Genomic DNA, 27,655 nt, shown 5'->3' on the forward strand with positions numbered 1-27,655 from the left:
AGCATATGAAAACTTATCATCTATGCATATTAATGTGCTATATACGCGCGACATGCTGCACACAATTCATCACAAGCCTGTAAATGATTTATCTTTAAATCTGCAGCAAAATCATATATAGAGGTTATAGATAATTATTAAGTACTGTAAAGTAATGTTTATACTTGCTGTTGCTTTATTAAAGGTATGTTGACAAGAAGAAAAATTATTGTAGTCAAGCGATCTTTATACATATGTGCTGTAAGTAATATGATCATATGATAAAAAGATATTCTCAGTAATTTAAAGACTTATTTAAAAAAAAACCTTTGACAAAGATTCTGAAGTGGTTGTTTAAAGTGGCTGCAGACGGGTGCAAACCCATTCGTTGTCACACTCCAGTCTGATAAAAAGAAAAAAAAATTAGTATTAACATTTTTAATATTTATTTTTTAATAAAGCCTGAAAAAACATCTGGTAATTAAAATTGGTATTAGTGGAAATGCAAATGTGTTGTATGTATTTGCATTTTTATGTTAAAAACAGCAATTTATATTCAGTGATTGGAACCTGACCTTGACTTTGTAACTACAGCCAGCTTCATGTCATCAACACCGGTCCATATAAATGTATATAAATGTATATTATTTACATTTTTATGAGTAAATAAGTCATTATATCCAGGAAATAATTATTTACAATTATTTACTGGATAATAATATTGTGTTACATAGATAAACCCAGATTTGCAATTTGAGAATGATAAAAACGTTTTGAACAGAGTCATGGGAGATATAGTAGTGCTAAAATCCAGAAACCTGGTCATGCTCCTTGTCATTAGAGGGATCAGATGTCCCACTAGGACTGTTTTCGGATTAGGGACTGTTATCAGGAACTGCACAGAATTCCCTTGTACCCCTTTAGTACTACGGCCATGTTCTACATTTTGATCAGCTCTAATTTGCAGAACCCCGCACCGCAGCTTTTAAGCCTTGGGAGTAAATTTCAATTTGGTCACCCAAAATGTCTCTGCTGGGAATCCTTTGGCAGAGAGTTGTCATTTAACTCATCTACTCTATTTCTACCATCCTAAAATGGCCTCAGGCACTTATCTGAGTAGTTATTTTTGAAGCATTTATTTGATACAACAAAAATAAAAACTGCATGTGCAAAAGTCACCACCACTAAACTGGTCATACTGTGTCCCATACTCTGGGTTTAAAAGCTTTAACTTAATTGAACTTCCACCAGCATCTTTCCTCTTCTTCTTTCAGCTGCTTCCTTTTGGGGTCACCACAGATGATCATCTGCCTCCTCTGCCATCCTCTTCTGTCACACCAACCCTCTGCATGTCCTCCTTTACGATATCCACAAATCTTCTCTGAGGTGTTCCTGTTTTCCTCCTGCCTGGCACCTCTATATTCAACATCCCTCTGATGTACTCATTTTTTTCTAATCTTGTTCATCTTGGCCACTCCCAATGAACATCTAAGCATCATCAACACTGCCATCTCCAGTTCAGCCTCCTGTCTTTATGGCAGTACAAAACCACACCATACATCACTGCAGACCTCACTAATATCCCATAAACCTCCCCTCTCACTCTTCTGTCCACACAAAGCACCCCTGACACTCGTCTTCACCAGCTCCTCAACTGTCTTTTGTTGTCACCGTTGTTGCTTTGGATATTGAGTACTACCGACCCGATTCTTTTGTCCTCAGGCTTGATAGAGAAGACACAAACTCAGTGTATTCAAATATATACTTTATTCAACAAAACCTTCCAGGAGGGAGATGTGCACAGCGCGAAGCCTCCTGCAAAATCTAATGCATTACCAACAGGATGAGTGTAATATACTCTACACCCCCTCTCCCCACGTCTGGCACTCACGGCCTGAAGGTCGTCTCCTGTTGTTATCATCTATCAGCACAAACATGAGCGAGACTCTCTGGAAAATCTGCACTAAAGATCCTGTTTATCACAATTTCATGTCGCCAAGCAGTCTAATGACCTAAAACACAGTGTATAAACCCTCAAAGCTGGCCTTTAATATTACACTTTAATATGTACTTAGCAAATAGGCTATATATAGGAAATAGGATTATATTTTATAACAATGCTACTAAAAGTAAATATAACAAAATTAAGGTAACAAGGAATCGTTTCAGCCCTTGTCAGATTTGTCATACTTAGGCGTATTTGGGATGTCTACTGCATTCAAAAAGCTACATTTTTATTATTATAACTACTCTGAAAAATAGAGAATGTCCTTTATTTACAAAAAATTAACAAAGAAAAAGCTAGCAGTAAAACTACTAAAAACTAAAAGTTAGTTTAGTTTTTCAACAATAAAGAGTAAAACTGAAAACGAAACTAAAAACTTAAAAAAAACAAAAAAACAACAACCAACAACTGTCATTTAAATTCTTCACACCTGTTTCTAAACTTCAATATTTGTGTTCGACAGCGCCATGTGAGTCATGTGACCCACCCCGCCGGTCATATGACGTTCAGTTTCACGCGGAGCTGTAATCGAGGAAGTTGAAGTGAACGCTTCTTCTTCCTCTTTCCTCGCCAAGCGCAGGGATTTATTTTCGGGGTTCGTTTTGTGTTTGAGACGTGACCCGGGCTTCAGCCATGCTCGGTGGAGGTCTGCTGCTGTGTTTGCTGGCCGTGTTTCCGCTCGGCTCGCGGGCTGAGTACAATCCGGACGAAGTGACGCACTTGCCCGGAATGACGTTCAAACCGAACTACCGACAGTGGTCAGGATACCTGCAGGCACGGCCTGGAAAGTTTCTCCATTACTGGTAAGAACCGGTGGTAAATGCGCCAGAAACGTCGTCAGAGCATGACAGGTTGCCCACACCGCAGTGGTTTCTGTGAGCTTTTACCTCTTATACTAATTATCTGCAACGGGAGCCGGATTAAATTTTCAGTTTAGAGCCCGAATGTAAAAGAAAAAAGAAAAAAAAGGAAAAGAATCGGCTCATAATCAGCTTTTATAATAATATTAATTACAACTAAGTACATCCTTCACGTTCTTCCCACTAACACAGAGTCTATTAATTACCCCTGAGTGTATATGGACAAAAGTACTGGGCCACCTACATAATAAGCCTATATATACTTTTCCCCTAAACCCATCTGCAGGTATGTTACAGCTTTCAGTCTTCCTGCAGGATTTTGGAGTGTGTCTGTGGGGAATTTTTGCCCATTCATCTAGAAGAGCTTTTGTAAGGTCACTGTTGTCGGAGGAGATGACCTGGCTCACTGTCTCAGTTCTAGGTCATCCCTAAGGTGCTCTGTGGGGTTGAGGTCAGGGCTCTGTGCAGGCCTTACCTTTATGGACTTTGGTCCATCCCTTCACCAAACTGTGCCTACAAAGTTGTCTAAAATGTCTTGGAATGCTGAAGCATTACAATTTTCCTTCACTGGAACTAAAGGGCCCCACAACAATCCATAAAACAATCCCATTACATTATTGGATTCAATAACTAAGCGGTACACCTAAATGCTTCTGTTGCTTTTGTCCACATGATGCGTTTCCTTACATAGTTCATGTAAGCCTGGTAAACATGACTTCATGTTTGCAGCAGCACCTTGTGTTATCCTGAATCAGAAAGACAAACCAGTTGAGCAGGTTTCTTGAACTTAAACACCAAATCACTGAGGAACTTCAAGGAAAGCTTTAGATGACGGGTTTTGATGCAGACAAACAAAACTGTCCTTGTGGTTCTAGCTTGGGTCTTATCTGGTGTGTGAGTGGTGTCAAAGGTTTTCTGAGCTCAATTATTGTATTGGCTCTGAGGTTACAGTGCATTGGAGCAATTGGTCCTTATTATACTCGTTCTTGCCTGCAGATCTGCTTTCACTATTCACAAGAGATTATCTAGTTAGTTGGAAAGAGTAACTTTGAGTTTGTGATAGCTTGTGTCCTGATTTCCTGCAGGTTTGTAACTTCTCAGAGGGACCCAGTCAAAGACCCTCTGGTGCTCTGGTTGAACGGAGGCCCTGGCTGCAGCTCGCTGGATGGGTTCCTCTCAGAGAATGGACCATTTCATGTGAGTTTGCTCACTGTGTGCATAACTACACTCGTGCACTGAGTAAAGTGGATTTCAAGTCTTGACTCTGATTTTCAGGTAAATGATGATGGGGCTACGCTGTACGAGAACAAGTTCAGCTGGAACAAGATTGCCAATGTGCTGTATGTCGAGTCTCCTGTAGGTGTGGGATATTCCTACTCTGATGATGAGAAATATGCAACTGATGATGACCAGGTGAGTTCAATGTGTTAAATAACCAATGCAGATTTTTACAAAGGAAGAAAAAGTGATTGTGAAATGTAAAAACATGTGAAATGTTTATCATAGGTTGCCCAAGATAATTACAAAGCCCTGCAGAATTTCTTCTCCAAGTTCCCAAACTTCAGTCAGAACAAGTTCTTCATCTTCGGGGAGAGCTACGGTGGAATTTATGCGCCAACACTCAGCCTCCTTGTGGCCACGGGAAAAGCCAAAATAAACTTTAAAGTGAGACACTTCATCTGCCTCATTTCCTAATGTAGTTTCATGATGAAGGAGAAGTCGTTCCTCTATATTGTGCCCACTGATGTGGTTTAAAGTGATGCATTTTCTTGTTTCCAGGGCTTTGCAGTGGGAAACGGCCTCAGCAGCTTTAATCTCAATGACCAGTCATTGATCTACTTTGGTTACTACCACGGCCTCTTTGGAGAAGAGTAAGTTTTGCCAAGGCTTCTTGTTTTATTATGAAGGAATGGCTTTAAAAAGAAATGGTGTTTATTGTTTGCATGCTCCATTACACATGAGATGAATTCTCTTGAGTTGCTACATAAAAAAATATCTGATCACTTAGATTGTTTTTCCTATTGAAGTCAGGAGCTGGGAAGCATATCATTTTTACATTTTAATATCATTCTTCATATAAAAATATGACAGAAGTAATCTGCTTTCAAGTTAAGAGATCATTTGCACAGAGCTGATGCAGAGCTGTTTCTTGTGCAGTTTGTGGCGTGACCTGAACATAAATTGCTGTAAGGATGGGACCTGCAATTTCTACAACTCCAGTTCTGAGACATGCACAATACTGGTAACATGTTCACTGTTGCCTTAATCAACTGGGAATTTCTCATGTTGACTTAAGTCTTTCAGACATATACTACTTTGTCTCCTTTCCAGGTAAACATGGCCTTTGGTCTCGTCTATAATAGTGGACTTAATGAGTACGCCCTTTACTTGGATTGTGAAGGTCAGAGAAGATCCAGTAGAGTCTATGAGAGGACCATGAGTCTTCTGTTTAGGAACTACAGGAATCACCCACATACACACAAGGTAACCCTCCAAAAACAAGTTTTCGTGCACTCCATATCTGTCCTTCACTTGTCCTGGGTTTTAATGATAGTGTTTATTGAAGTTTTCAGCACAGAGAAGTTCCTCCACCACTCTGGGTGAAGTCCCACCCTGCATCAACAGCACAGCCCAGATGAACTGGCTGAACAGAGGTGACGTGAGGAAAGCGTTGCACATTCCAGCTATCCTGCCTCCTTGGGATATCTGCAGGTACGGCAAATAATGAAATCTTCTGGTTATTCCAAAATTGGTGATAAATAATGTTATGTGTGCACCTCAAGTCCTCTTTGTTGCAGTTTTACTGAATACAGTGGGATGCGAAAGTTTGTGCAACCTTGTTAATAGTCATCATTTTCCTGTATAAATCGTTGGTTGTTACAATAAAAAATGTCAGTTAAATATATCATATAGGAGACACACACAGTGATATTTGAGAAGTGAAGTTTATTGGATTTCCAGAAAGTGTGTAAACACATGACTGTGGCTCTCTAATGGTGGGCTGTTCCTCATAATAATAATAATAATAATAACAATAAACTCAGACACTGAGGCTTCTATATGTATACATCCTCACATATATCAGCATTTCTGCCAATAACAGCAAGTTCAAATAAATCCTGGTGTGGACGGTGGTGTTGATGGAAGGCGAAATGAAGATTAAGTTTCACTTTTTAAGAAATCTACACCTTTCTCAAAGGCAGTATAACTTTCCAGGGCCCTCGCATTTAAAGCATTATCTTAGTTCAGTTCACTTCAGATCCGTTATATTTATATAGCACCAAATCAGGCAACAGCCTCCTGTTGTTGTACTTTCTTTTGTAAGGTAAAGACCCTAAAATAATAGACAAACCTAAACAATGAGACAACCCCCTGTTAGCAAGGACTTGGTGACAGTGGGAAGAAAAAACTCCCTTTTAACAGGAAGAAACCTCCAGCAGAACCAGGCTCGGGGAGGGGCGGCCAGCTGACGCTACCGATGGGGGTGAGGGGAGGAAGACGGGACAAAAAAAGCACAAATGAATAACTAATGACTGAATGCAGAGTATGATTGTAATTAGCATGGTGTGATTTCCGTGATGATAAGTATGTATTTGTTGCAGTGATAAAGTTGGAGCGCAGTACAAAGTGCTGTATGCAACAATGAAGGACGTGTACCTGAAGCTGCTCTCTCTGGGCCTCCGTGCGCTCGTCTATAACGGAGACACCGACATGGCCTGCAACTTTCTGGGCGACCAGTGGTTCGTGGAGGATCTCGGCTTGAAGGTAGCTTTAATTCTACATTCATAAATTATACTTTTTCACACCAATGACAGGCACTACTTGTACTAAAATGTTCTTAGGCAACCACTAAATACCAAACCTGGATTCATGAGGACCAAATTGCTGGCTTTTATCAGATGTTTGGAAACATCACTTTTCTGACTGTTAAGGTAAGCATTAATGCTTTTGCATTGTCGGTTTGTTTTATGTGAAGATGTCGCAGTTACTCAAAATACTGCTTTGATCTGTTTCAGGGCGCAGGTCACATGGTTCCTCAGTGGGCTCCGGGTCCAGCTCTCCACATGTTTCAGTCTTTCATAACAAATTCCCCTTACTGAGTCAGAGAATGTACTTTTTCTTTATTTGTTATTGTTGTCCTCAGGGAAATAAATTTGAGATGTAAAAATGACTCTTTGGTACTGCACTTGTTCATTTTCAGTTACCTCCACTTTTAATAGGTCAAGGCTGTCAGCTGTGTCTGGCTCTTGACAGAACAAATGGAGAACACTTTCTTTGTTTTTTTGTTTTTTTTTGTGGGGTGGGGGCGTGCCCAAAAGTTTAATTAATCAAATTAACAAAGAAATGAATAACCCATAGTTGTTAAATGGTTATAACTGTTTTTCCCTCAATCTCAGTTTTTATGGGTGAAATTTGTGTTAGTTTAGATTGAAGTTAACTGATTTGGTCACAAACCCTCTCCAAAGCTGCTGGTATGTGTGTATTTTTACCATTTTTGTCAGTAAATTCGGGAGCTACTTGTGTATAAAAGAACCATCTGCATCCTGTGGTTTCTGCAAAGCTTCTTCTCATTGACTCAGACAGATCTGAGTCCAGATATTTGATGCTGAACTTTAATAAAAGTATATAAAGTACTGTCTGTGGCACTTATGTAAATGTTTTTTTTTTCATCCTTATGGTTGACGTGTTAATAAAATAACAATGTAAAAGGATTTTTTTTTTTTTTTTAAACGTGTTGTCTGATGATGCCTTAACTCCGCTCAAAAACTGTAAGTCGAAGTGAATTCAATGTCTTTTATTAAATTTTTTTGTTCAACTCATGAGATTTGAGCAGTCTACATTTATTCACATGCTTTAACTACACTTCATTTATTGAAGTAGCATTGAATGTTCACTAAAATATTTCTACCAAATATTCCCATTAACATATTTTCAAGTCACTTTTATGAGACAACAGGGACATGATTGTGATTAGCAAATGCTTTGTTAATCAGTGGCGTAAATGCAGCTGATCATCGATAAATTAAGTTTGACACACAAGTTAAAGCACCAAACCATAAAAAAAAAAGATCATAACAATGATTGTCTAGAAAAAAAAAAGTATCCCAGCACTTAGTATTTTAAGAAATTTTGATTTTGTAGTTTTTCTTCACAACTATGATAAATGTGTCCGTCCAGCAGTCTCATGTAGCATACCCGTGTTTCTGACAGTCCCTTTTTTCTGTTTTGTCAGTTGTGTTCACAAAAGTACTTGCTGGGTTTCATTAAACAGGAAAAATATAACTACATAAACATGAAATCACCAGAGTCACAAAAAAAAAAAACATGTACTGCAAAAATGGTTATTAAAGTTACAGTTGGTACAAAGATGAGGGGTAAAGTCATTTGATGTAGTTTAACCATGTCAGTGATCTGTGCTCTGTACATCTTTAGTGTTGGGATATTTGAAGAAAAAAAAAAGAAAAAAAAAAAAAGCTCCCACTTTGGTTTGAGGCAAACAAAAACTAAAATTATTTCTATCATCACATTAACTTAAAATGTCACATGTGCAGTTTGTTCACTTAGTTTCCTTCCTGTCGTGTCTTAAAACCCTTTCGTGTAAATAAAGTGCAAAGTGAATGCTTTGTAGGTTACATCCTTCCCTCTCTTTACAAACCTGTGGAGGTGGTGCTCATTTGTGCAGATACCGAGCTGCACTTTTCACCCTGTTTTACACACTGGCTTCAATGAGGATATTGTTGTAGGCTTTTGCTCATTTGTACAAATAATCTAATCTAGTCCAATCTAATCTAAAATTCACTTGTCAAACTACCTTGTACTATAGCACAATAAATTACACAAACCAATAAAACCAAAAAAAAGTAACTCATTTTTAAATCAGTTTTAAAGTGTAGTATGTTTGGTTGTTTTGTCCCTATAATTGAAAACCTCATAATCAAACTGCCCTGGCTCTGCATTAATGCCACTCTACGCCTTTACATACATTTAATATGCTTTGTCCTACTGTGGTAACGTATCACTTAATTCAGTTTTTGTTTTTTTACACTGATGAGTAGACAAACTATTAGCAGCGACATAATTAGTACTGAACATGAATTACATTATGACATGCTAATTAAATTACACAAAGTGGTACAATTCTTCTGTTAAAATCAATCTGATTAAGTCCTTCGGCTCTTGTAAACAGGAACGTGTCATTGTTACATCCACAGAGGGGAGTAAGGAGTGTGTGTCCCCTCTGGAAATAATGACACAGTAAAACACATGAAACATGCTGTTAGAAGCGTCTGAATTCCCTCGGCATGACAGGGTGACTCCCCGATTGAACAAAACTCTCTAGACCTCCATGTCAGTACGGAGCAGGTGATGTTTGTCTTTGTTGTTGTTTTTTTTTCTTTGGTCATGAGACGCTTTGTATCATCCAGAAGCCTGAGAGCAGCACCGGCTCGTGAAAATTATTCCCTTCAGTTGACGACGTCCTGGTAGATGGAGTTCGTCGTGGTGAGGCCAAATATGAACGCTCCAAGTGTAACCATGGCGACACTGAAGATCACCAGCCCGTGCCAGCTGTGAGAGAGAGGAAATACATCCGTCTGAGCATGGATAACTTTTTTTGCAATAATGACAGTGAATCATGTGGCTCCAATGTCAAAAGATTAAAGAAACTTTAAAAAGTGTTCAACTGGAAAGTTTTTCTTCAACTTTGATTCGTCAGATCAAACAGATGCAGAATCTCAGTGGCATAAAAGACGGGCTTATCCAGTTTTACAGCTTTTGCTACTAATAAAGACGTCCCCCATGGCCATTCATACCGCACTAAATTAATAGATTAACTATTCTATAACTTCATTGTTTTTTTTTTTTTTTTTCAATATTTACTCTATAAATTTCAGTTCCACAGTAATTAATAAACTAATTAATAAAAAAGTGCCCATTTTCTGTAAATTAACAAAAACCTTAGTCTGATCAATAAGCTCTCAGAACATCTTCTGCAATGTTAAACATTTACACCCAAACAGTTGTGCTGACGCTTTTCTGTCATCTGACATCTGGGATTAAACGCGTAGTTAAACTTTTTTACAACGGCAAAAACGGGAGCTTCACTGGTCTGGCCTACTTAAGATCAAGGTATGCTGTATGTAATCTGTTGTAGTCATGTAATTGTGAAGGGTAACTATAATGTAGCATCCAGTATTAATGCAGTTTTAAAAAGTGTGCAAATATGCCCACAAGCTCAATGACAGCCTCACATGCAGAGGGCCTTTTCAGGTTTTGAATGTGTAGTCAGCTGATAAGAAAAGAGTGTCATGCAAAATAACCACTGCATGATTGAAAAGAAAAAAAAATAAATAAATAAAAAATATATACAGAAGCAGAAAGAAGACCAGAACTCAGCAGGTTTACAGCAGAGCCTCACCTTGCAGATCGGACGTCAGTCTCTGAGAGTTTGGCTTGCATCAAACACAAACCTGTAAATTTAAAGAAACACTGGGTTGGCTTTACAGCGCGTCAATAAAAGCTGCACAGAAAACCCGAACACAGCAGATGGCGTGCAGTGTACCTGGGAAGACAAAGATGAAGCAGGCTGCCAGTCCTCCGATCAGAGAGATCACTCGACCAATGTCTGGGATGAAGAGGGCGAGGACGAGGGTGATGATAAACCACACCAGCGTCTGCAGGATCCTCCTCCTCCTCTCACGACGTACACACACCTCTACCTGTTCACCTTGGAAACGCAGCCAAAGTCCCTCTATAACTGCCCTAAAACAACACATGACCACAGCAGAGTACCGAGAAGAAAAGATCAATAAAAACTAAATAAGGACCTTAGTACACACAAACACACCGAGGACATACCACCAATCCCTTTGACTTTTTTTTGGGTTGCATTTTTAAATCATCTGATACAGATTTTAAAAACTACACACGGGGTACCACCTGAAACAAATCCCACATCAGTGCTCCTTTTCAATTTCTAAATATTGGAAAATTTAGTAACCCTAGCATCACTAATAAACATTATTTAATGAGGACAGATTATATTTAGCCAACAACAAATACATAAATATGGTCAGTTTCTTCTGCTGGCGATAATTTGAATGCATCTCAGTGCATGGAGAAAAAAAAATAAAAATAATAATAATAATAATAATAATATTAATCACAGGAAACAAAAAGGCCAAAAAAGAAAAGATGTAAATTATCTGATGCCAGTAACAGGCTGCAGTGAGAAATCTCACAGATATCGCTTCATAAGTTTTTCACTAGTAAGAACTGACAGCTGGAAAATGCAAGCTCAGTGCATATGTTGATAAAATTATCTAAATGGGAGCCTTACCAAAAAAATAAATAAAAATCAGCTTATATATTTTAGACACTTGAAATGCAACCACTAAAGGAAATAGGTAAGGTCATAAATAAAGGAAAGAAATAAAGTAAAGGAAACAGAGCAGAGCAAAAAAAAAAAGAAAAAAGAAGAAGAAATGCTCACATGGTAAAATACACTGGATGATGCAATAAAATGCTACAGTAAGCCAACAGATGTTGAACCCATAATCATCATCACTGGCTAAACTTCTGCCACTTTGCTGCTATTATCTCTAGTGTGTTTCAACCCGTATGTGTGTCTAATTTGACAAATACACACTTGAAGAGAGAGAGCAGCAAATTAGCAGTAAAGACTCATCGTGGGCACATAAAATAGGAATGTTTATGGTTTTACATCAGGATTTTTTTCCTTACATTTGCAACTTTGTAAACTTAAACTGGTAAAAATCAGCATTTTATCACCTCAGACGTTTATCAAAGGTTAAGCTCTTTCTTTCCAAGCGTGACTTGGAAAGTGTTATTCATTTTAGTGCAAAATGCTGCGGCACGATTTTTAACTGGCAGAAGAAAATTTGATCACATCACTCCGATTTTGGCCTCTTTACACTGGCTTCCAATTGAATTCAAGTCCTTTTATTGGTTTTTAAATCTCTAAATGGTCTGGCACCTGTTTATTTGTCTGACTTGTTGAAGCCCCACGTCCCCACTCGTTCCTTTCGGTCAGTTGAGCAGCTGCTGCTTTCGGTCCCAAAGTCACAGCTGAAACTTAGAGGAGACCGAGCGTTCGCTGTTGCTTTGGAATAACCTTCCTCTCCATATTAGACAGGCTACATCAGTGCCAGTTTTTAAGTCTTTATTAAAAACCTATTTTTATTCCCTGGCTTTTAACTCTGTGGGTAACTGATTTTTTTTATTTTTTATTGCTATGTCTGGTTTTATTACTATGCGCATATTAGTATTGTACAGCACTTTGGTCTACCAGGTGTGTTTTTAAAGTGCTACATAAATAAATAAATAACTAAATAAATAAATAAATAAATAAAGTTCTTCTTTTTAGAGAGAAGACGCTTTCCTCTAGTAAATCGTGCTGTCATTAACTTGAATATTTAACATGCTCATTGAGCCCTATAGAGTCTGAGATGTAGCTTTGGGGGTTTCTGCAGTTTCTCCAAGTATTGGGGGTCTAGTCTCAGGGTCAACTTACTGGGACGTCCACTCCTGGGAAGATTATGGCATGTTTTGACACACTCTCCACCTCTAAAGCTTCTGCCTTTATAGAGGTGATCACGCTTGATTAGACTCGATTAATCAGCTGCCTTCAATCAGCACCACTTAGCTGCTGCTTATCCTAAGAGTGTTCTTTGCTTTTATTTTTCCACAGGAATACAAATAAAATACTTTATTTTGATTATGCCATCTCACTTTAAGCTTTTCTCAAGATGGAGGAAATACAGTTAGAAATGGAGGAAACAATATGCACTCAGACGCATGTGCAGCTGAAGCAGCCACAAGAAAAACTGAGACGCTCAGATTACAACAGAAACAGACAGACACGTGAGTATTACTCTATTCTCTGCTGAGGAAACCTTTAGTCCACTGTATCTTTACACTGCATATGGTTTTCTGCTGTATTGTCTTGACCCATTAATATATCCAGATATCAACTACAGCTTCATCATTAGTATCACACGTTTTAGTTTTGCTGTGTCTTACCTGCCACAGAAGTGTAAAATAGGGTAGGAGGTGACCACACAGATGATGATGAAAGCTCTCGCAATGGCTACAGCGATATCATCGGGGGGGTACGACATCAACACATCCTGACTGACGTTGGAGCCAAATGTCAGGAAGCCGCAGACACCTGAACAAATCAAAAATCACACCAAGGATCGCTTCACTGTAAAAAAAGCAAACCTGCAGGCTGACTACATTTCTGGAATATATTTCCATGCTATAAAAAATACCTTCAAGTACCTTTTACATGTAGTTTCTCAAATGTATTTAAAAGTAAATTATAAAGATGCATATTATTCAGTATATATGTACAATACCTGTTCCAGTGTAAACAAAAAGGCAGATTAACATGCTGAAGGTCACAACGAGCCCCCAGGGTCTGATCTCTTTCCTCCTCATGCTGTTGAACACTGGCACGGAGCTGACATGGCACTGTGACCGGAGATCAGGACGGAGAAGGCAGGAGATACAGTTTATTAATATTAAAGTCTAATCATAAAGGCACATAGCTTAAAATCTCATCAAATGATACCAAATGAGGAGATACCTGGAAGCCAAAGCATATGGTGGGCATTGCATTAAAAACTGCAGTCCAGGAAGCAGAACTGTAACAAACACAATGATTTAGCAACTCAAACAAAGCCAGATGAGGAGGATGCAGATGTTTAGAAAGTGTTGTGAAATGTGTCCACACCTGGTAGGAACATAGCCCGGAGTCACCTCTTTGTCCGGCCAGAAGTACTTAATGATGACCACTATGGTAACATACCAGGTTCCCATCACACTCAGAGTACTACCAGAGAAAAAACGAACAACTCAAATAATCAGTGTGTAAATTAAAAAAAAATAATAATAATAACAACAACAACAACAACAACAACAACAACAACAACAACAACAAGAAATCAATTCTCAGGGTGAAAATAAGCTGCAGGTTAACAGGGGCAAAGTTCTGTACCTGGCATACTTCTGGAAGCCAATCTCTTTGGGGATGGAGAGAGGAAGAATGACCAGTATCGCAGTCAGAGAGATGGTAAATTTGCGGTTAGTGTACCAGAAGTGATCATCTTCACCTTCTGCATTATGACCCGCTGCAGCGATCACTGTAACAAAAAAATAAGGATTTCAAAAACACTTGAGAAGGCCCCAAAGAGAAAGAGCCAGAGTACAATCTGCTGTTTGCTGGAGAAGGGTACACGGTACAGAGCAGGAGATTAGCTAAAGAGCTGTACACACAGGAGGGATGAAGAAATGCAGACGATCTAAGTCACAAACACTTCATTCATTTCTAAATAGCAAAAGGCCAGAGATGAATTCTTTTAAACACTGTCAGCATCTCTGGGTTGAGTTAATCACATGAGAGACACGTTTACTGAGCGAAAAAGCTGAGTAGTGTCATCTCTGATGTTCTTTGCCCTTATCATTGATGACACTGACTTTTTTTTATTTTTTTTATACTGCTCTATGACAGAAAGACTTCCCCTATTTAATACAGCACAGCTAAATGCAAAAGGAAAGCAGAAATGTCATTTAAATGTAGGAGATGATCGGAACATCTCACAAATTAGGCCGTGTAAAGATAAATAAAATAAATCAAAACCTTATATGATTTAAATTTGGCTGATCTTCCTTTTAAAGATCATACTCTTGTCCACCCCAGACCACTCTAAGTGTCACTAATATTTTTGATGGCTCCCTGGAAGTCCTGTCCTGTCCTGTCCCTGCCTCTGCAGCGTGCGCTGGATCTTGTCCTTTAAAATGAAATCTGAGGTGAAGGATCTAATTTCATGTATGGAAGTGGTCAAAGTCACACAGAGTCAAACCCAGGAAACAGGGCTTGTGGTCAATAACGACTCTGTAGCCAGAAATTTTTTTTTAAAGATGGTTTTGAAGAGATGAACAGCTAAATTTAATTCAGGTGCATCTTTTGTCTTTTACATTCCAGTTTTAGAGGTTTTGGTTTTCTAGAGACGAAAAAAAAAAAAAAAAAAAAAAAAAGAGCTAACCAGTCTGATAAAGTACACTTACAGCGATCGAGCTGGTCTCCGATGACAATGAAGAAAGCAATGCATGTGCCAAATGTGTAGATGGCAATGGCTACTTCACATACAACTCCTGTGACTTTCCCGCAAGTGGCTCGAACAACTTCCTGGTAAGTAGCTTCATTACTGACCTGAATAAAAAAGACAGATAATTAAAAAAAGCACGCTGATCAAACAGTAGGTAGGTACACGGTAGTGATACTAAGGTTTCTCATGTGACTTCATTATCCGAGAGTTGCCTGCCATATTGGAGGTGATGCAATCTATTGACTGTTGAGGGTGTACATGTTTTTTCATTCACAATTGTGACAGTTCATCGCATTTATGCTTAATGTTTAATAAGTTTATCACTCACTTAGACCCCAGTCATACAGACCTAGAGACCAGCCAGTGACCGCACCTGGCAACCTTTGGTTCCCAGGGAAAAATGTATATTCCCCAACTGGCTGGCGAGTGGTTGGAGACAGTCACTAGGTAAAATCTGTAGCACAGAGGGTGTTGACCCAAACACCTTATTGTGGTTGGTTTGCAGATCATCACAGTCGCCCACTTCAAATGCTCACCAACTACTCTCCAAATGGTAACCAAAGCAACAAAAAACAGGTGTTTGAGTCAGCACCATATAGCTCTTCACAACCAATTTCAACAAGCAACCTCCAGCAATCACCAACCAGTCAAGAAACACACACATACACATTTTTCCCCTAGAAACCAGTGGTTGCTAAATGGCCTGCAATCGGTCTCTAGGCCTATGTGATTTGGGTTTTATTCAATTAACACAAAAAAATTTACAAAGTTGCACGAGTTAAATTCACAAGGTTAGCAATCACATCTGTAGCCTGTATGTATTTACCTGAATTTTCATTTGCCACCATTAAAATCATCATCATTAAAATGTCACACTTAAATTAGCCGTTGAGTTTCAGCGCCACTGAAACAAAGGTTAACTGTCCAAATTAGGTTTTTCAACACAAGCCTGTGATATTTCCCGCAAGCCGAAACGGATGTATCCATGCACTCACTGAGAACATGGGTTCCTCCTGCAGTGTGCGGCATTTAAAACAGGTTTTTCTACATAACTCCACAAACAACCGAGCAGCAGGAGCATCGCTGTTTACTACTTGAGTAATTCAAGTCACTCTTAATTGGCTATCTTGGATTCTGCCAGCACGCAGGTTAAAGACACAGAAAAACACTTTATCTTGGCTACCACAGCTTGATTTACCGATGTCTGCATAGTTATTGGCAAAATTAAGGTTGGAGTCTCACACATTTACATAGCCAGAAACCATCCAACGGCTGAATGTAAATGATTTTCTTCAGCGGATATTGTTGCATCACTTAAAATTTACTTAATTCAGCTGACTCAGTCTTAACTTTACTCTTTTATTCCAGTTTTGTGTGAGACGTAAGCACAAATCTGAGCTACTGAGGAAGTGAAAGTCCAAACCTATCCATATGATCAGGATTACAACCACAGAATAAAGAAGTTGTTACTTAAGAAGCCTGCGCAGTTTGTTTCACTACGAATGAAAGAAGAAGACAAAAGAGAGACAAAACTGTTCGGAGTTCGAGGTCCAGAACATGGCAGAGAAAACATAAGAAAAACAAGTGAAATGTGAAGAACGTTTGGGGGCAACACAAACCAGGGAGCAGTATCCAAGGATCACCAGCCCGGTGATTATGAAGATCAGCATAAACTGAAACACAAGGAAACACAAAGCAGCACTACATGAATATGCTGGTCACATGAATACAGAGAAAGCAGGTGCTCTGATTGTCAGTTCTTGTATTCCGGGAATGAACAAGCTCATGCTATATTCAGTCTGACTCCCTTTCCAGCTAACCTAATAATAACTGTTGGTAGTGACATAAAATAACATTTTTTTTTCCTTTCAGCTTCTCTTAGTGCCAAAAAATGTTTCACCCTCAGTGTAATGAGGGTATACATTGATCAGCCACAACATTAAACATCAGAGTTATATTCTGGAGGTCCTTCTTGACCCTCCAAAACTGGTCTGGGGACTGGGCAATGAACACGAGACATCCCTTGGGGTCTGATACTCTAACACTGCCAGTGGATCTCGTAGATTAAAGGGTGTGACTTGTGTGGTTCACATTCTCCAGGCACATCCCGCTGATAATCTGTCAGACTGGGATGTCAGGAGATTGGAGACCAAACGTCACACACTGGTTGTGTTTCTAAAGCTGTTTCCAAGCATTTTCTCAAGAATGATGGAATGGATTGTTCTGCTATAGGATGCTTCCATTGCTATCCAATGATGTGCGTGGCCTCTAGCAATGTTAAGGTGTGTGGTATGTCTCAAAGTAACATAGGACCAGGACCATGCCAGGTCCCAAGACCTTTTAGGACAAAAACAGGATCCATTCATCTCAACACTCAGTGGTTTTAATATTATAGATGATCAATGCATGTAGTTCATAAAAACTGAGCAGAGCAAATTATAACTGAATCCTAATTTAACTGTACTTCATGACATACATGCTTCATGCAAGACAAAAGAGGTGTAGCAGAAGCGCATAATCTCCTCACCATCTGAAGCACGAATCCTGCAGTTACACCTCCTGCCATATTGAAGGCCGCAGGAAAATTGAGTAGACCTGCTCCCAGCGCTGCATTCACCACGATGAAAACAGCGCCTACTGATGACACCCCCGAGCTCCTCCTCTCAGACTCAGGTTGCCGAACAGAATCCACACTAGGGCTCTGCAAGAGCCACGCCCTTTCTCCAGAGTCACTGCTGCCAGCACCACCCCAGTCCTCAACATCATTTTTAATTGCCATGAGTCACCGAGGTGCAGCTCAGTCTGGGAAGCGTTAAGCACCTCAGAAAAACAGGTGAGGAAATTTGAATGAAGCTACGAGATATAACCCAGCTGCAGATGAATATTTATGTCCAGTCAGGAGCCAGCTGAGGTTTCTCAACGGTGATGGTTTGATGGTGAAGCCATTTGGAGATTGAGCTGTAATAAAATATTGTCTGCATTTAGATGCATTTGGGAGAAGTGTGGTATCAAAATAACATACTGAGTACATTAGATGGGGAAGTTAAAAAAAAAAAAAGTGGTTTGAATCACGAGTCATGTTTGGTAAAACAGTTTCTGCTCACTGATTCCTAGAAGTCCATAATATACTGTATGTAGAAATTACCCAGTTTAAGGCAGTGAAGGGGTACTATTCATTTTAGGAAGATGACATGATTCTTATAATCACCATGTTTAAAAAAAAAAATCAAAATCAGTGAGCTCAAGAACAAACATACGTTTTAGAGAACAGTCGTTTTACAAGTGGATCTCTTATAAAGTAGCTAATAGGCGTACGGCAGGAAGTGTAGGAGAACACGCAAAGCTGCCAGGAATAAAGCATGGAGGTGATTTATTAATGTTGTGTCCAGCAGATCTCCAACACAGTCACTGTCTCTCTCTCACACTCACACACACACACACACACACACACACACACACACACACACACACACTCACACACACACACACACGGGTATCTACAGGAGACACTGGTCAAGTAATCCACCTTTTATCGTAGCTAGATTCAGGCTTTTGTTTTCACTAAGATAACAATAGCATTTATCAATACACCCATACACCACTGTGCCTACATTAGCTAGCTAGCAAACAGCACACCGAGCTGAAGAGAGCTCGTTTTCGACAACAAGTCCACACATTTAAACACCTCCGCGTTACTCACAATAAGGATTAAAGAGTCGTCTCTGTTTCGTGTAAGACTAAAGTGCTCGTATCCTACCTTATGCCGCCACCGCTGGAAATGAGAGACCTCAGTGTTTTGACCGTAACATGACGAGCAAGTCACATGCGGTACAATAGAATTGTGGGTAATGTAGTTCCCCCTGTCGTTTTCTTAAACCCTGTGGGATTACCTGAGGCCTCCACTCTTGACAGGAAGTTGTTTCTACGCTTCCTTATATGCCGCTGTTTCTTAAACTTATGGCGAACATATAACGTACTCTTTTGCACAACCTGTCTTTTTTCAATCCAATTTTTTAACTTAACCTTTGTTTTTGCTATAAATATACTACTGTACATTTTATGCTTTAAATTAAAAGTATTGGTAAAGGCCGATTTTTGTGTTTCTAGAATATATGTGTATGCTCTATGTTTTTCATTTCTGACTTCTCAGAGGAATCCAGTGTGCTGGTTCAAAGTGGTTATAAGAACATGAATTCAGTTTTGCCTAAAATAATTTTTAGTTTAAAGGTGTTTGTGGGGATAGGTTAATTGGATAATCCAAATTGCCACTAGGTGTGAATGTGCAGTGAATGCGAGTACGAATGGTTGTCTGTCCCTGTGTGTTAGCCCTGCGACAGACTGGCAACCTGTCCAGGGTGTACCCCGCCTCTCGCCCTATGACAGCTGGGATAGGCTCCAGCGCTCCCCGTGACCCTGAAAAAGGATAAGCGGAAGTGAATGGATGGAAGGTGTTTGTATCATGTTTATGACAGGTGGTCTATATTTGTTCATTGCTGTACAGGGCTGTTATCTGTAAATAAAACAGAACAAAGGGTGCATGTAACCATTTCTTACATGGGTAAACTATTATCCAAGAACATATCAGAAACTTAAAGACCAATGAAAATGCAGCCACACCCATTTAAGCAAATGCATAAGTCAGAGCACTCTGTACTTTTGTTTGTGCTTATGCAAGTCAAGATCATTATATGCAAGTTTAGCCTATCATAGCTAACCAAGAGCGAGGAAACGCCCCTGGACCTCAGTGCAATAATCCATCACTTGGGATCAGATGTAGGTTGTCTGAGCATGATGTAGTGGGTAAATGTGAAGTAAAGGGACAAAATTAACTGGTTTCACATCTTTACTCTTTAATGATTTATTATTTGTTCAATGATGACAAGACCAACGATCCATAAGAGAGAATGCAAAAACATGGAGGCAGAGTACCAGAAGTAAGAGCAGACTCGGGCAAACCCCACATTTTGTATTGCCATCTGTGTCTCACAGTCCAGATTCACACACTAAAAACATGATGTTCATCTGAATGAACAGCGTGCGCGCATCATGAGATGTGGTGTTCCCCCGAAGAAAGTACCCCACACAACTTTACCATGGAGTACAGACTTTTCATTTGGAGAGTTAAATTTTGTGTAATAAAAAATTCCTTGCAGTGGGATCGACAGATTTATTGTCTCCATTCTCAACGCTAAACCATGTGCTTGTTTGTATCTGGGCTTACAAGAGGACCAGCAGAGAGAGACCGCTGCCCTGTAATCACTAAAATAGAAATCAAACAGATTCCAATTCTACTGAAACAGAAGAGATAAAGAGTAAACTGCTGAATCATTGTTAGGGCAGATCCACAGAGTAAAGAGATTACATGATTGGCAGATGCCCATTAGTACAGTAAAGCCCAGTGAAGTGCCAGTGATGTCTTGAGACTCAAACAGTGCCTCACAGGTTAAAGTGCTACAACTCCACAATTAAAAGGAAACCCTCAGATCAACTACAAGCTTTCACAAAGAACGAGAGATCTCATCTCCGCCTGGATAATTTTTCCTCAACGTTTTAGAGTGTGGGCCCACAGCAGATAGAATATACATGTAGGAGGACACGAATGTACAGCCAACAGTTCATTTCTGATAATAAATAAGCAAAGATGATTCAGTCATGGGAAGAAATCTCTCAATTTGGCAGGGGAAGCCTTTAGTGAAATGTAGAGGAAAGAAAGTGTAACCGGAAAATAGAGCCTGTAACAAGAGCAACCGTTCCAAATTTAACTCATGATGAAAGCCAGTCAGGAAACAAAAAGGCTACAACTTAGAAAAAAGAAAAGAAAAAAAAAAAGGAAGTTTTCTAAAGGTGGAATGAAGGAGACAGAATAAATGACGCTTGAAGCTCCTCTTTAGTGCTGCTCCTTCTGATTTTTGCTGCTCTCCCAGCACGATCCACTCTACTTGGTGACTGCGTGGATCGCGTCTGCAAGGTAGCCCACGTTTCCAGAGGTCACACCTGCCATGGAAATTCTGCCATCCTTGGTCATGTACACTGAGAACTCTTTTGTCAAGCGCTCTACCTGCAGGGAAAGAAAACACAGCACAAATGAGGCAGAGGAAAAGGGCTTGTTGTTTTTTTTTTAAATAAACTGTCATCTGCAGGATCAAGACTCATAATGTCAAACAAATAAGACTGAAGAATGCACGTTTTTAAATGAGACAGCAGGTGTTTAAGACCACATTCTTAATGCAACCTGCGCAATACAAATCGCCACTAAACTTTGTAACGACTAAAAAGTTAAACAGCAGTAAACCATTACCCCCTGGTGGTGAAACCTCAGTCAGTACAGAAAGCAGCTTTACACAACAGATATGACTGGAAGACTGGGCCTGCCAAAAGGCAAGTCTCTTTCCTAAGAGAAACTCTCCTCTGATATGACCTGTGAGGTTTATTGCTGAATGACATTATTCATTACACTTTATTTAAATATGAAAGCGTATCAATTTCTCTGCCTGCTCTGCCATTACATTACCTGTTCTGGCTTGAGTCCTGTGAAGCAAAACATCCCGATCTGGTCGATGACGTGCTGCCAGTTGTGGGAGGAGCCATTCTTTTTCAAACCGGCCACCAGCTGCTCTCTCATCTTGATGATGCGGTTAGCCATACCATGGACCTCCTCCAGCCTGGACACAAAAAACAAAGAAATGCATAATTGAGCATCAACCTTTCTGGGGCACGCTGAAGATTTGAAGCGTTCCCAAAGTATTCAGACTACATTAGTTTAATGTGTCAGAGTTTAAGTTGCTAGTTGGCAGCAGCACATAGAGCACTGACCAGGCTCCATCCCTGAAGGTGCTGGAGCTGTGTCTCTAAAACCTGACTTTACTCCTGGAACATGCTCAACTAAGGTAGTCGTGTCACTCCCAGCTCTGATTTCTGTGGCCAAAGGAACAAAGTGCAGTGTTGTGATAACCTAAGGAGCTTGAAGAGAAAGCAACTGGGCTTCATTTGGTTTTAAAACTGAAGAAGCCTCTTGGATGAGAAGTGAAACCTCTGCATGAAGCTTAAAGGAGGAAGGAGCCCAGTATTTAAACCCTAGTGGGGTCGTCTGTGGATATGTCCATGTCTAAAAGGTCGTACCACAGTGAGTGCAGCTCTGGCGTGTTGAGAATAGTTGCTGCAATTCTGGCACCATTCACTGGTGGGTTGGAGTAGATGGGCCTGATGAGGATCTTGAGTTGAGACTCCACCCTCTTTGCCTCCTCTGCATCTTTGCACACGACAGTGAAGCCTCCGACACGTTCACCTGTCAACATGCACAGCAAGTCAAAAATATAAACACTGATGACAAAAAAAAAAAACCCTCAGAGTTTAATACAAGATTTTGGTTCAAAATAAACCACCAACTCTACTGAACAACCAATTTTAAGAAAATTGAACAGGTTAAAAATAAGCAAGGATAACAGACACACAGACACACAATTAAATAGCTTGCGATTCTTGTGTTACTCATATTTTCCCAGACTCGTGTAGGTTTTAATGTGGCACCAGTGTCAGAAGGTGGCAGTAATGCACCTACAGACTGTTTGCAAGACACCACTAAACAGAAATAAAAGACTACGTAGAAGGAGACTATTCTAACCATATGTGGCCAGTGAGAATAAGTGTTGCCATACAAGTGTGACAACATTCAAAACTCAAAAGGACCACCGCTGTACCCAAATAAATATATTTTAGGATCAGCATTTTCTCAGTGGGTCTTGTTAAGGGATCAAGATAGATCTGCTCAAATGTTTCATTTCAGAACAGAAAACACCCATCATGTTGCATTCAAGAGCCTGCACTGAATCTGACTGACCATAGAGTCCCATGTTCTTGGCAAAGGATTGCGACAGCACAATGTTGTGACCGTTTTCAATGAAGTGGCGGACAGCCCAGGCGTCGCGATCAATGTCTCCACTTGCAAAGCCCTGGTAGGCCATGTCGAAGAACACGAGCAGGTTCCTTTTCTATAAGAGTGGTGGTGGATGAACAAAGACAGACAGCAGTTAATTATCCAGAGCTCATCAATTTTGCTGTCTTAACTGTCAGAGACCTCATGAGATAAAAGCAAAGCAACCGTTTCATCATTAGCATTTTCAGAACCTCTGATAACCTCTCACCTTCACAATGTCAGCAATCTCCTTCCACTGCTCGGTCCTTGGATCCACACCAGTGGGGTTGTGGGCACATGCATGCAGCAGGATGATGCTCTGCTCTGGGATTTTCTGCAACATAAACGAGGGTTTCAGTTAGTCAGCCTACAAAAACCCACACACTGCAGACCTGACAGTGTTCTCACAGCAGCAGTACTCTTACACTGCTCATGCACTAGATATGACTAACATGAAGTGGTTCCTCACCACGAGATAAAGCAGCGTTTTCCAACCTTTTGGAGCCATGGCACATATTTCACATTAGGAAAGTCACAAACAAAAATGTCAAAAAGCATATTAATAATTTTTCCGTGTGCACCAGGTATAGCGGAATTGGCTCAGTTTGTCCCCAGTATAGCTTTGTCTTCTTCTGACCACTATTCATGCTAGGGCCTTCATCTGGGTTGGAATTTACTCCAGGACCCAGGTCAGATTAACTACATTTTCTTTTCAAATACTTATCTACTGCTATTACGCGCTGCGTTGTCTCACTCGCATGACTATTATGCAATTTCTCCTGTTTTCTGTTTTACTGGCAGTTGGCAACGGATTTAATTAGAGCAGGTAGTTGAACTGCCCTCTAGTGGAAGAGAATGTAATTGCTCTGTTTGTTACTCAAGCCAATCGCTTGGAATACCAGATAATCTTCCACAGCACACCTGATCATTTCTCAGGGTACACCTATGTGCTGTAGCACAGTGGTTGAGAAATACTAAGATAAGGGGATGAGAATTACATGTACATTTCAGCAAATCTTTATTAGAGCCTCATACACTGATGCAACAACAATTCACACTATGCCCAGTGAAATTTCCCTGATATCTGTGTGTAAACAGAAAGTGGGGCAAGACCAAAGTCCTCTTGGATGGCTCTTAGTATAAATACACCGTTTGCACTACACACCACAAAAGTAAAAAAAGAGAAGAGTCCCATGTCCTGCGTTCCTTTCCTAATAAAAGGAAAATTTCTTAAATCTGATCACTACTCTTGAACTAATCCTTCAAAATCACAGATATCATTTGGACAACTCAAAGGATAAAATCATCAACAATAATCAAATTGTTGGAAAAAATGCTGAACATGTTTCATTTTCTTTTGACGCATTTCTTACAGAGATGTCATCCAGCGCTCCTTTGAAGTCAAAGCCACAGGTGGAAGGTTCATAGTAGCGGTAAGCTTTGAGCTGCATGCCAGCATCTCTGAAGATGGGTGTGTGGTTCCCCCAGGAGGGTTTGGGCAGGTACACATCATGTGGCCCAGGGTGGAATCGAGCCTGTGACACAGGAAAAGCTGGTGAGCTATAGCATACCAAGAAACCTCATTTTTAAAATGAGTTTTTAAATGTCAGGTGATCAATACAAGAAGACCCCACCAAGAAGTTGGCTCCAATACGCAGAGATCCAGTTCCTGAGATGGTCTGGACGGTGACGCTCTGTCAGGAGAAGAAAACTGCTGTACTGATATGGATTTCTTTTAAAAGACAAAAACTGTCCATCGTCAACTGAACTTTAAGTTGAACTTACTCTGCTACTTTTCAAAACCTCATTTTCAGGACCAAGAGCCAGCTGAGCACAGGCTTTACTGAATTCAGCCAAACCACCAATGGGAAGGTACTCCTTATCCAGCTGTTTAGCTGCAATGATAGCCTCTGCCTAGAAGAAGGCAAAGAAAATGAGGCATAAAACATCCTCCTTTTCATCAGCTGGCAATGGTATGTATACACACACCACACACACACTTTGCATCTGATAATTTAATCTGGAGGTGGATCTACCTTGCGAACACAGCTGAGGACAAAAGGCTTTCCTTGATCATCCCTGTAGGCTCCCACTCCCAAGTTCATCTTCTTGGGGTTTGTGTCCTTCTTGAAGGCTTCAGTCACCCCCAGGATGGGATCAGGGGGACCCATCTGCACTCCACCCCACCAGGAGCTGCACCAAAGCAGATGAGTATAGTACTTAGATTGTGGTCACAAACAAACAAACATTAATGCATCTTTGAAGAGGGGCAAACTGCTTTTAAGGTACCACTACCTTGTACAGTTTAATACATGTAGCCTGCCAACAGACTGCAGATGCAAATTAGCAGTAAGCTAAAACTGATACAATGCATCAAATGGCAACATTTATGTTAATATTGTAGATGGCTTTCCAGAAAAGGCCAATAAAAGAAAAAAAGAAACATGCTGCAGAGCCTAATGCCAGCTTAGCACCTCATGTGACCTGGAGATAACACACTGACTTAGAGACGCATGAATGACACATGCTTGGCTGGTACAAGCATCATGAAACATAATCCCATCAGGAAGTCCAGAGTCCAACAACAAGTGTGACAGTTAATCAGGGTCAAAAATGTCATAATTACCCAGTTCCCACGACAAACACTCAGTGGAGTATTATATTCCACTGAATGAGTATTACCGTTCTTTCCTTTATTTGCTCTTCCAGCATCATCTTGTTGAATATCATTCTTTTCTTTTTAAGCTTATCGATCTGTTTCAAAATACTTGATGCTAATTAAAATATTTGTTTAAGTGGCTGATTAAGGTAAAGAAACTAAACAGTCCTTGAATTTCTGATTAACAGTACTTATTAGTAATAAAAAAAAAAAAAAAACACACAAACACACTACAGAAAGCAAGACAGATACCTAAAGTTCTTCCTTGGGACAAATGGCTTATTTTTCAATCTCATATTTTACAACACAGACTAAAGACTGAAATCTGATTTAAGCATAGACGGGATGTATGGGGTTTGGGGGGAAAAAAAAAAAAAAAAAAAAAAAGGAGAAAAAAAGTCAATCAGTTCACTGGGCGTTTTTCTGCTTTCACATCGTCAACTGATATTAATACAATACATCTCCGTTTGTACATAGATTTAGAAAGCCCACACCCACTATCACGTTTTTTTTTTTTTTAACGTGGCATGATTTTACTTTTGCTCCACTCTTGCCCTCACAGACATGTTATTGTATCAGGTTTCTTCTACTTTCTAAACTTGAGTCTAAATTTAGGACAGGACACTTTGCAAAGGGCAAGTGTCTCCAAAGTGACATTAAAATATTATTTCTATCATTTGGCACAAACTTTTTTTCACCTAATTACCATCTATACAAACAGTATTAGTTTTACTGTGTGTAACATACTACTGTTGACATTAACAGCAGGAACGTAGTAACTAAAGTGTTATTTGCGTTCATTTGTCTCATCACACTTGCAGTGTGCATGCAAGCAGAACCTTTGAACAGACAAACTTCAGCGTTTATTTAAATATTTACTGAGAAGTTATCAGAGATCAGTAGAGCAGAGGCCTTTGTGGCACCGTAAAGGGCAATATTGTTGTTCACCCCTATCAGTTTCTGACATTATAGTCTAAAATTACACAATAACGGCTGGCTGCGTGCTTGAACATAAGACACCGAATCACGACAGCAGAAGCTAGAAAAACGAAACCTAGAGTTACTGCAGTGAAGGGGTAAGCTAAATACAGTTTCCCACGTTCACAAATCTCAGCATTTGCGAAAGCTTGAAGTTAAATATTTTAATCGCACAAACGAGTAACTGAGGACAAGTTTGTCCTCCAAGCACACCCTGAAAGGACACACCAGTGTCTCAATTTCCACCTGGAAATTAGCCAATCGGCGCTCAAAGGTGGGAAGCGACAGCCAATCAGCTCGCACGACTTTACAAACTACGACAAGTCGCTTAGCTCAAACTGTGCAACTGAAATTATCGCGATTGTTTAAGTCACTCAAAATGTTTTCAGGAGAAAAAGGCGAAATCGTTTATTAACAATTAAGTTAACTGTTTAATACTGTAAACTTAAGCTGCTCTTGATAACGTAACAAAACCGACTGGGCTTCAGTCTCCACCATGCTCCGGTGCTAACACACCAGCGTGACTTTCATCAGTACCGTTAACCTCATTAACAGCAACTCAACGTTGTGGTAACTCAAAGTTACTGTTTTGAGGTCAGGTTAGAGGTAAGCAAAGAGAAAGTTTGTTTTAAACAATGGCTGTTGACCTTTCAGGCCATCAAGTCACAAGAGGACATCGCTAACCTACATATTAGCTGCTACCTGGGAGCAGATGCTAAACCCCGGACAACAGCAGGCCGTGTAAAAATCCTTTGACCTCAGTCTGAGGTTAGCTGACCAGCTATTGGGGCTACACTAAGCGCAGAGCAACCAAGCTCCACCATAAAACACAAGGTAACGTCAACCTTCAAATAACGTTTGTTCATTGAGCTAGCTGCAAAACGTGACAGTTCATGCGACCACGTAGGTGGTGCTTAACGAACTGATCGTCCACGTTACTGCCTTTTACCTGTTGCGGGTGGACAGGACTCCCAGGGACGGGGAGATGTTCCCCAGGCAGTAGACCATCTTGCTGGACTTGAGCAGAGCCATCGTTGCTGCGTTTGGGAGGCGAGCCTAGAAGAATGTGGACGGATGTGAAGGACAGGCGAGACTACGCTCTGAATACGCGCTGACGTCAGAGCAGTCGCC

The 27,655-nt window shown here is 40.1% G+C and overlaps 3 protein-coding genes across 4 annotated transcripts; 1 reads left to right on the plus strand and 2 right to left on the minus strand.

Annotated features, from left to right (window-relative positions):
• Window positions 1-2,476: 2,476 nt before the first annotated feature.
• On the plus strand, window positions 2,477-7,664 carry LOC120721268 (lysosomal protective protein-like). Its single transcript, XM_040011483.1, has 11 exons — window positions 2,477-2,787; window positions 3,930-4,041; window positions 4,120-4,257; window positions 4,351-4,509; window positions 4,624-4,715; window positions 5,002-5,086; window positions 5,176-5,328; window positions 5,411-5,556; window positions 6,447-6,609; window positions 6,687-6,776; window positions 6,861-7,664. Exons 1-11 carry the CDS (start codon window positions 2,618-2,620, stop codon window positions 6,942-6,944), a joined length of 1,392 nt encoding a protein of 463 aa, XP_039867417.1. The 5' UTR covers window positions 2,477-2,617; the 3' UTR covers window positions 6,945-7,664.
• A 411-nt stretch (window positions 7,665-8,075) lies between these two features.
• On the minus strand, window positions 8,076-18,868 carry slc38a7 (solute carrier family 38 member 7). 2 transcript variants are annotated; one of them, XM_040011484.1, is made up of 12 exons: window positions 18,733-18,868; window positions 17,503-17,933; window positions 16,595-16,648; window positions 14,935-15,079; window positions 13,865-14,009; window positions 13,601-13,699; window positions 13,454-13,511; window positions 13,224-13,338; window positions 12,886-13,033; window positions 10,406-10,605; window positions 10,262-10,313; window positions 8,076-9,411 (listed from the first exon to the last, which is right to left on the minus strand). In XM_040011484.1, the coding sequence occupies exons 2-12, from the start codon at window positions 17,752-17,754 to the stop codon at window positions 9,309-9,311; spliced, it is 1,371 nt and encodes a 456-aa protein (XP_039867418.1). In that variant the 5' UTR covers window positions 17,755-17,933; window positions 18,733-18,868; the 3' UTR covers window positions 8,076-9,308. The 2 variants fall into 2 exon arrangements, with proteins under 2 accessions (XP_039867418.1, XP_039867419.1); XM_040011485.1 differs by having other exon boundaries at window positions 18,676-18,737.
• Window positions 18,869-19,805: 937 nt separating this feature from the next.
• On the minus strand, window positions 19,806-27,655 carry LOC120721275 (aspartate aminotransferase, mitochondrial). The gene is made up of 10 exons (XM_040011490.1): window positions 27,474-27,655; window positions 24,924-25,080; window positions 24,673-24,801; window positions 24,522-24,581; window positions 24,261-24,422; window positions 23,117-23,221; window positions 22,813-22,963; window positions 22,095-22,260; window positions 21,487-21,637; window positions 19,806-21,033 (listed from the first exon to the last, which is right to left on the minus strand). The coding sequence occupies exons 1-10, from the start codon at window positions 27,554-27,556 to the stop codon at window positions 20,911-20,913; spliced, it is 1,287 nt and encodes a 428-aa protein (XP_039867424.1). The 5' UTR covers window positions 27,557-27,655; the 3' UTR covers window positions 19,806-20,910.

This window comes from Simochromis diagramma, unplaced genomic scaffold (genome assembly GCF_900408965.1).
Source record: "Simochromis diagramma unplaced genomic scaffold, fSimDia1.1 OVJJ01000603.1, whole genome shotgun sequence".
Classification (NCBI taxonomy): domain Eukaryota; kingdom Metazoa; phylum Chordata; class Actinopteri; order Cichliformes; family Cichlidae; genus Simochromis; species Simochromis diagramma.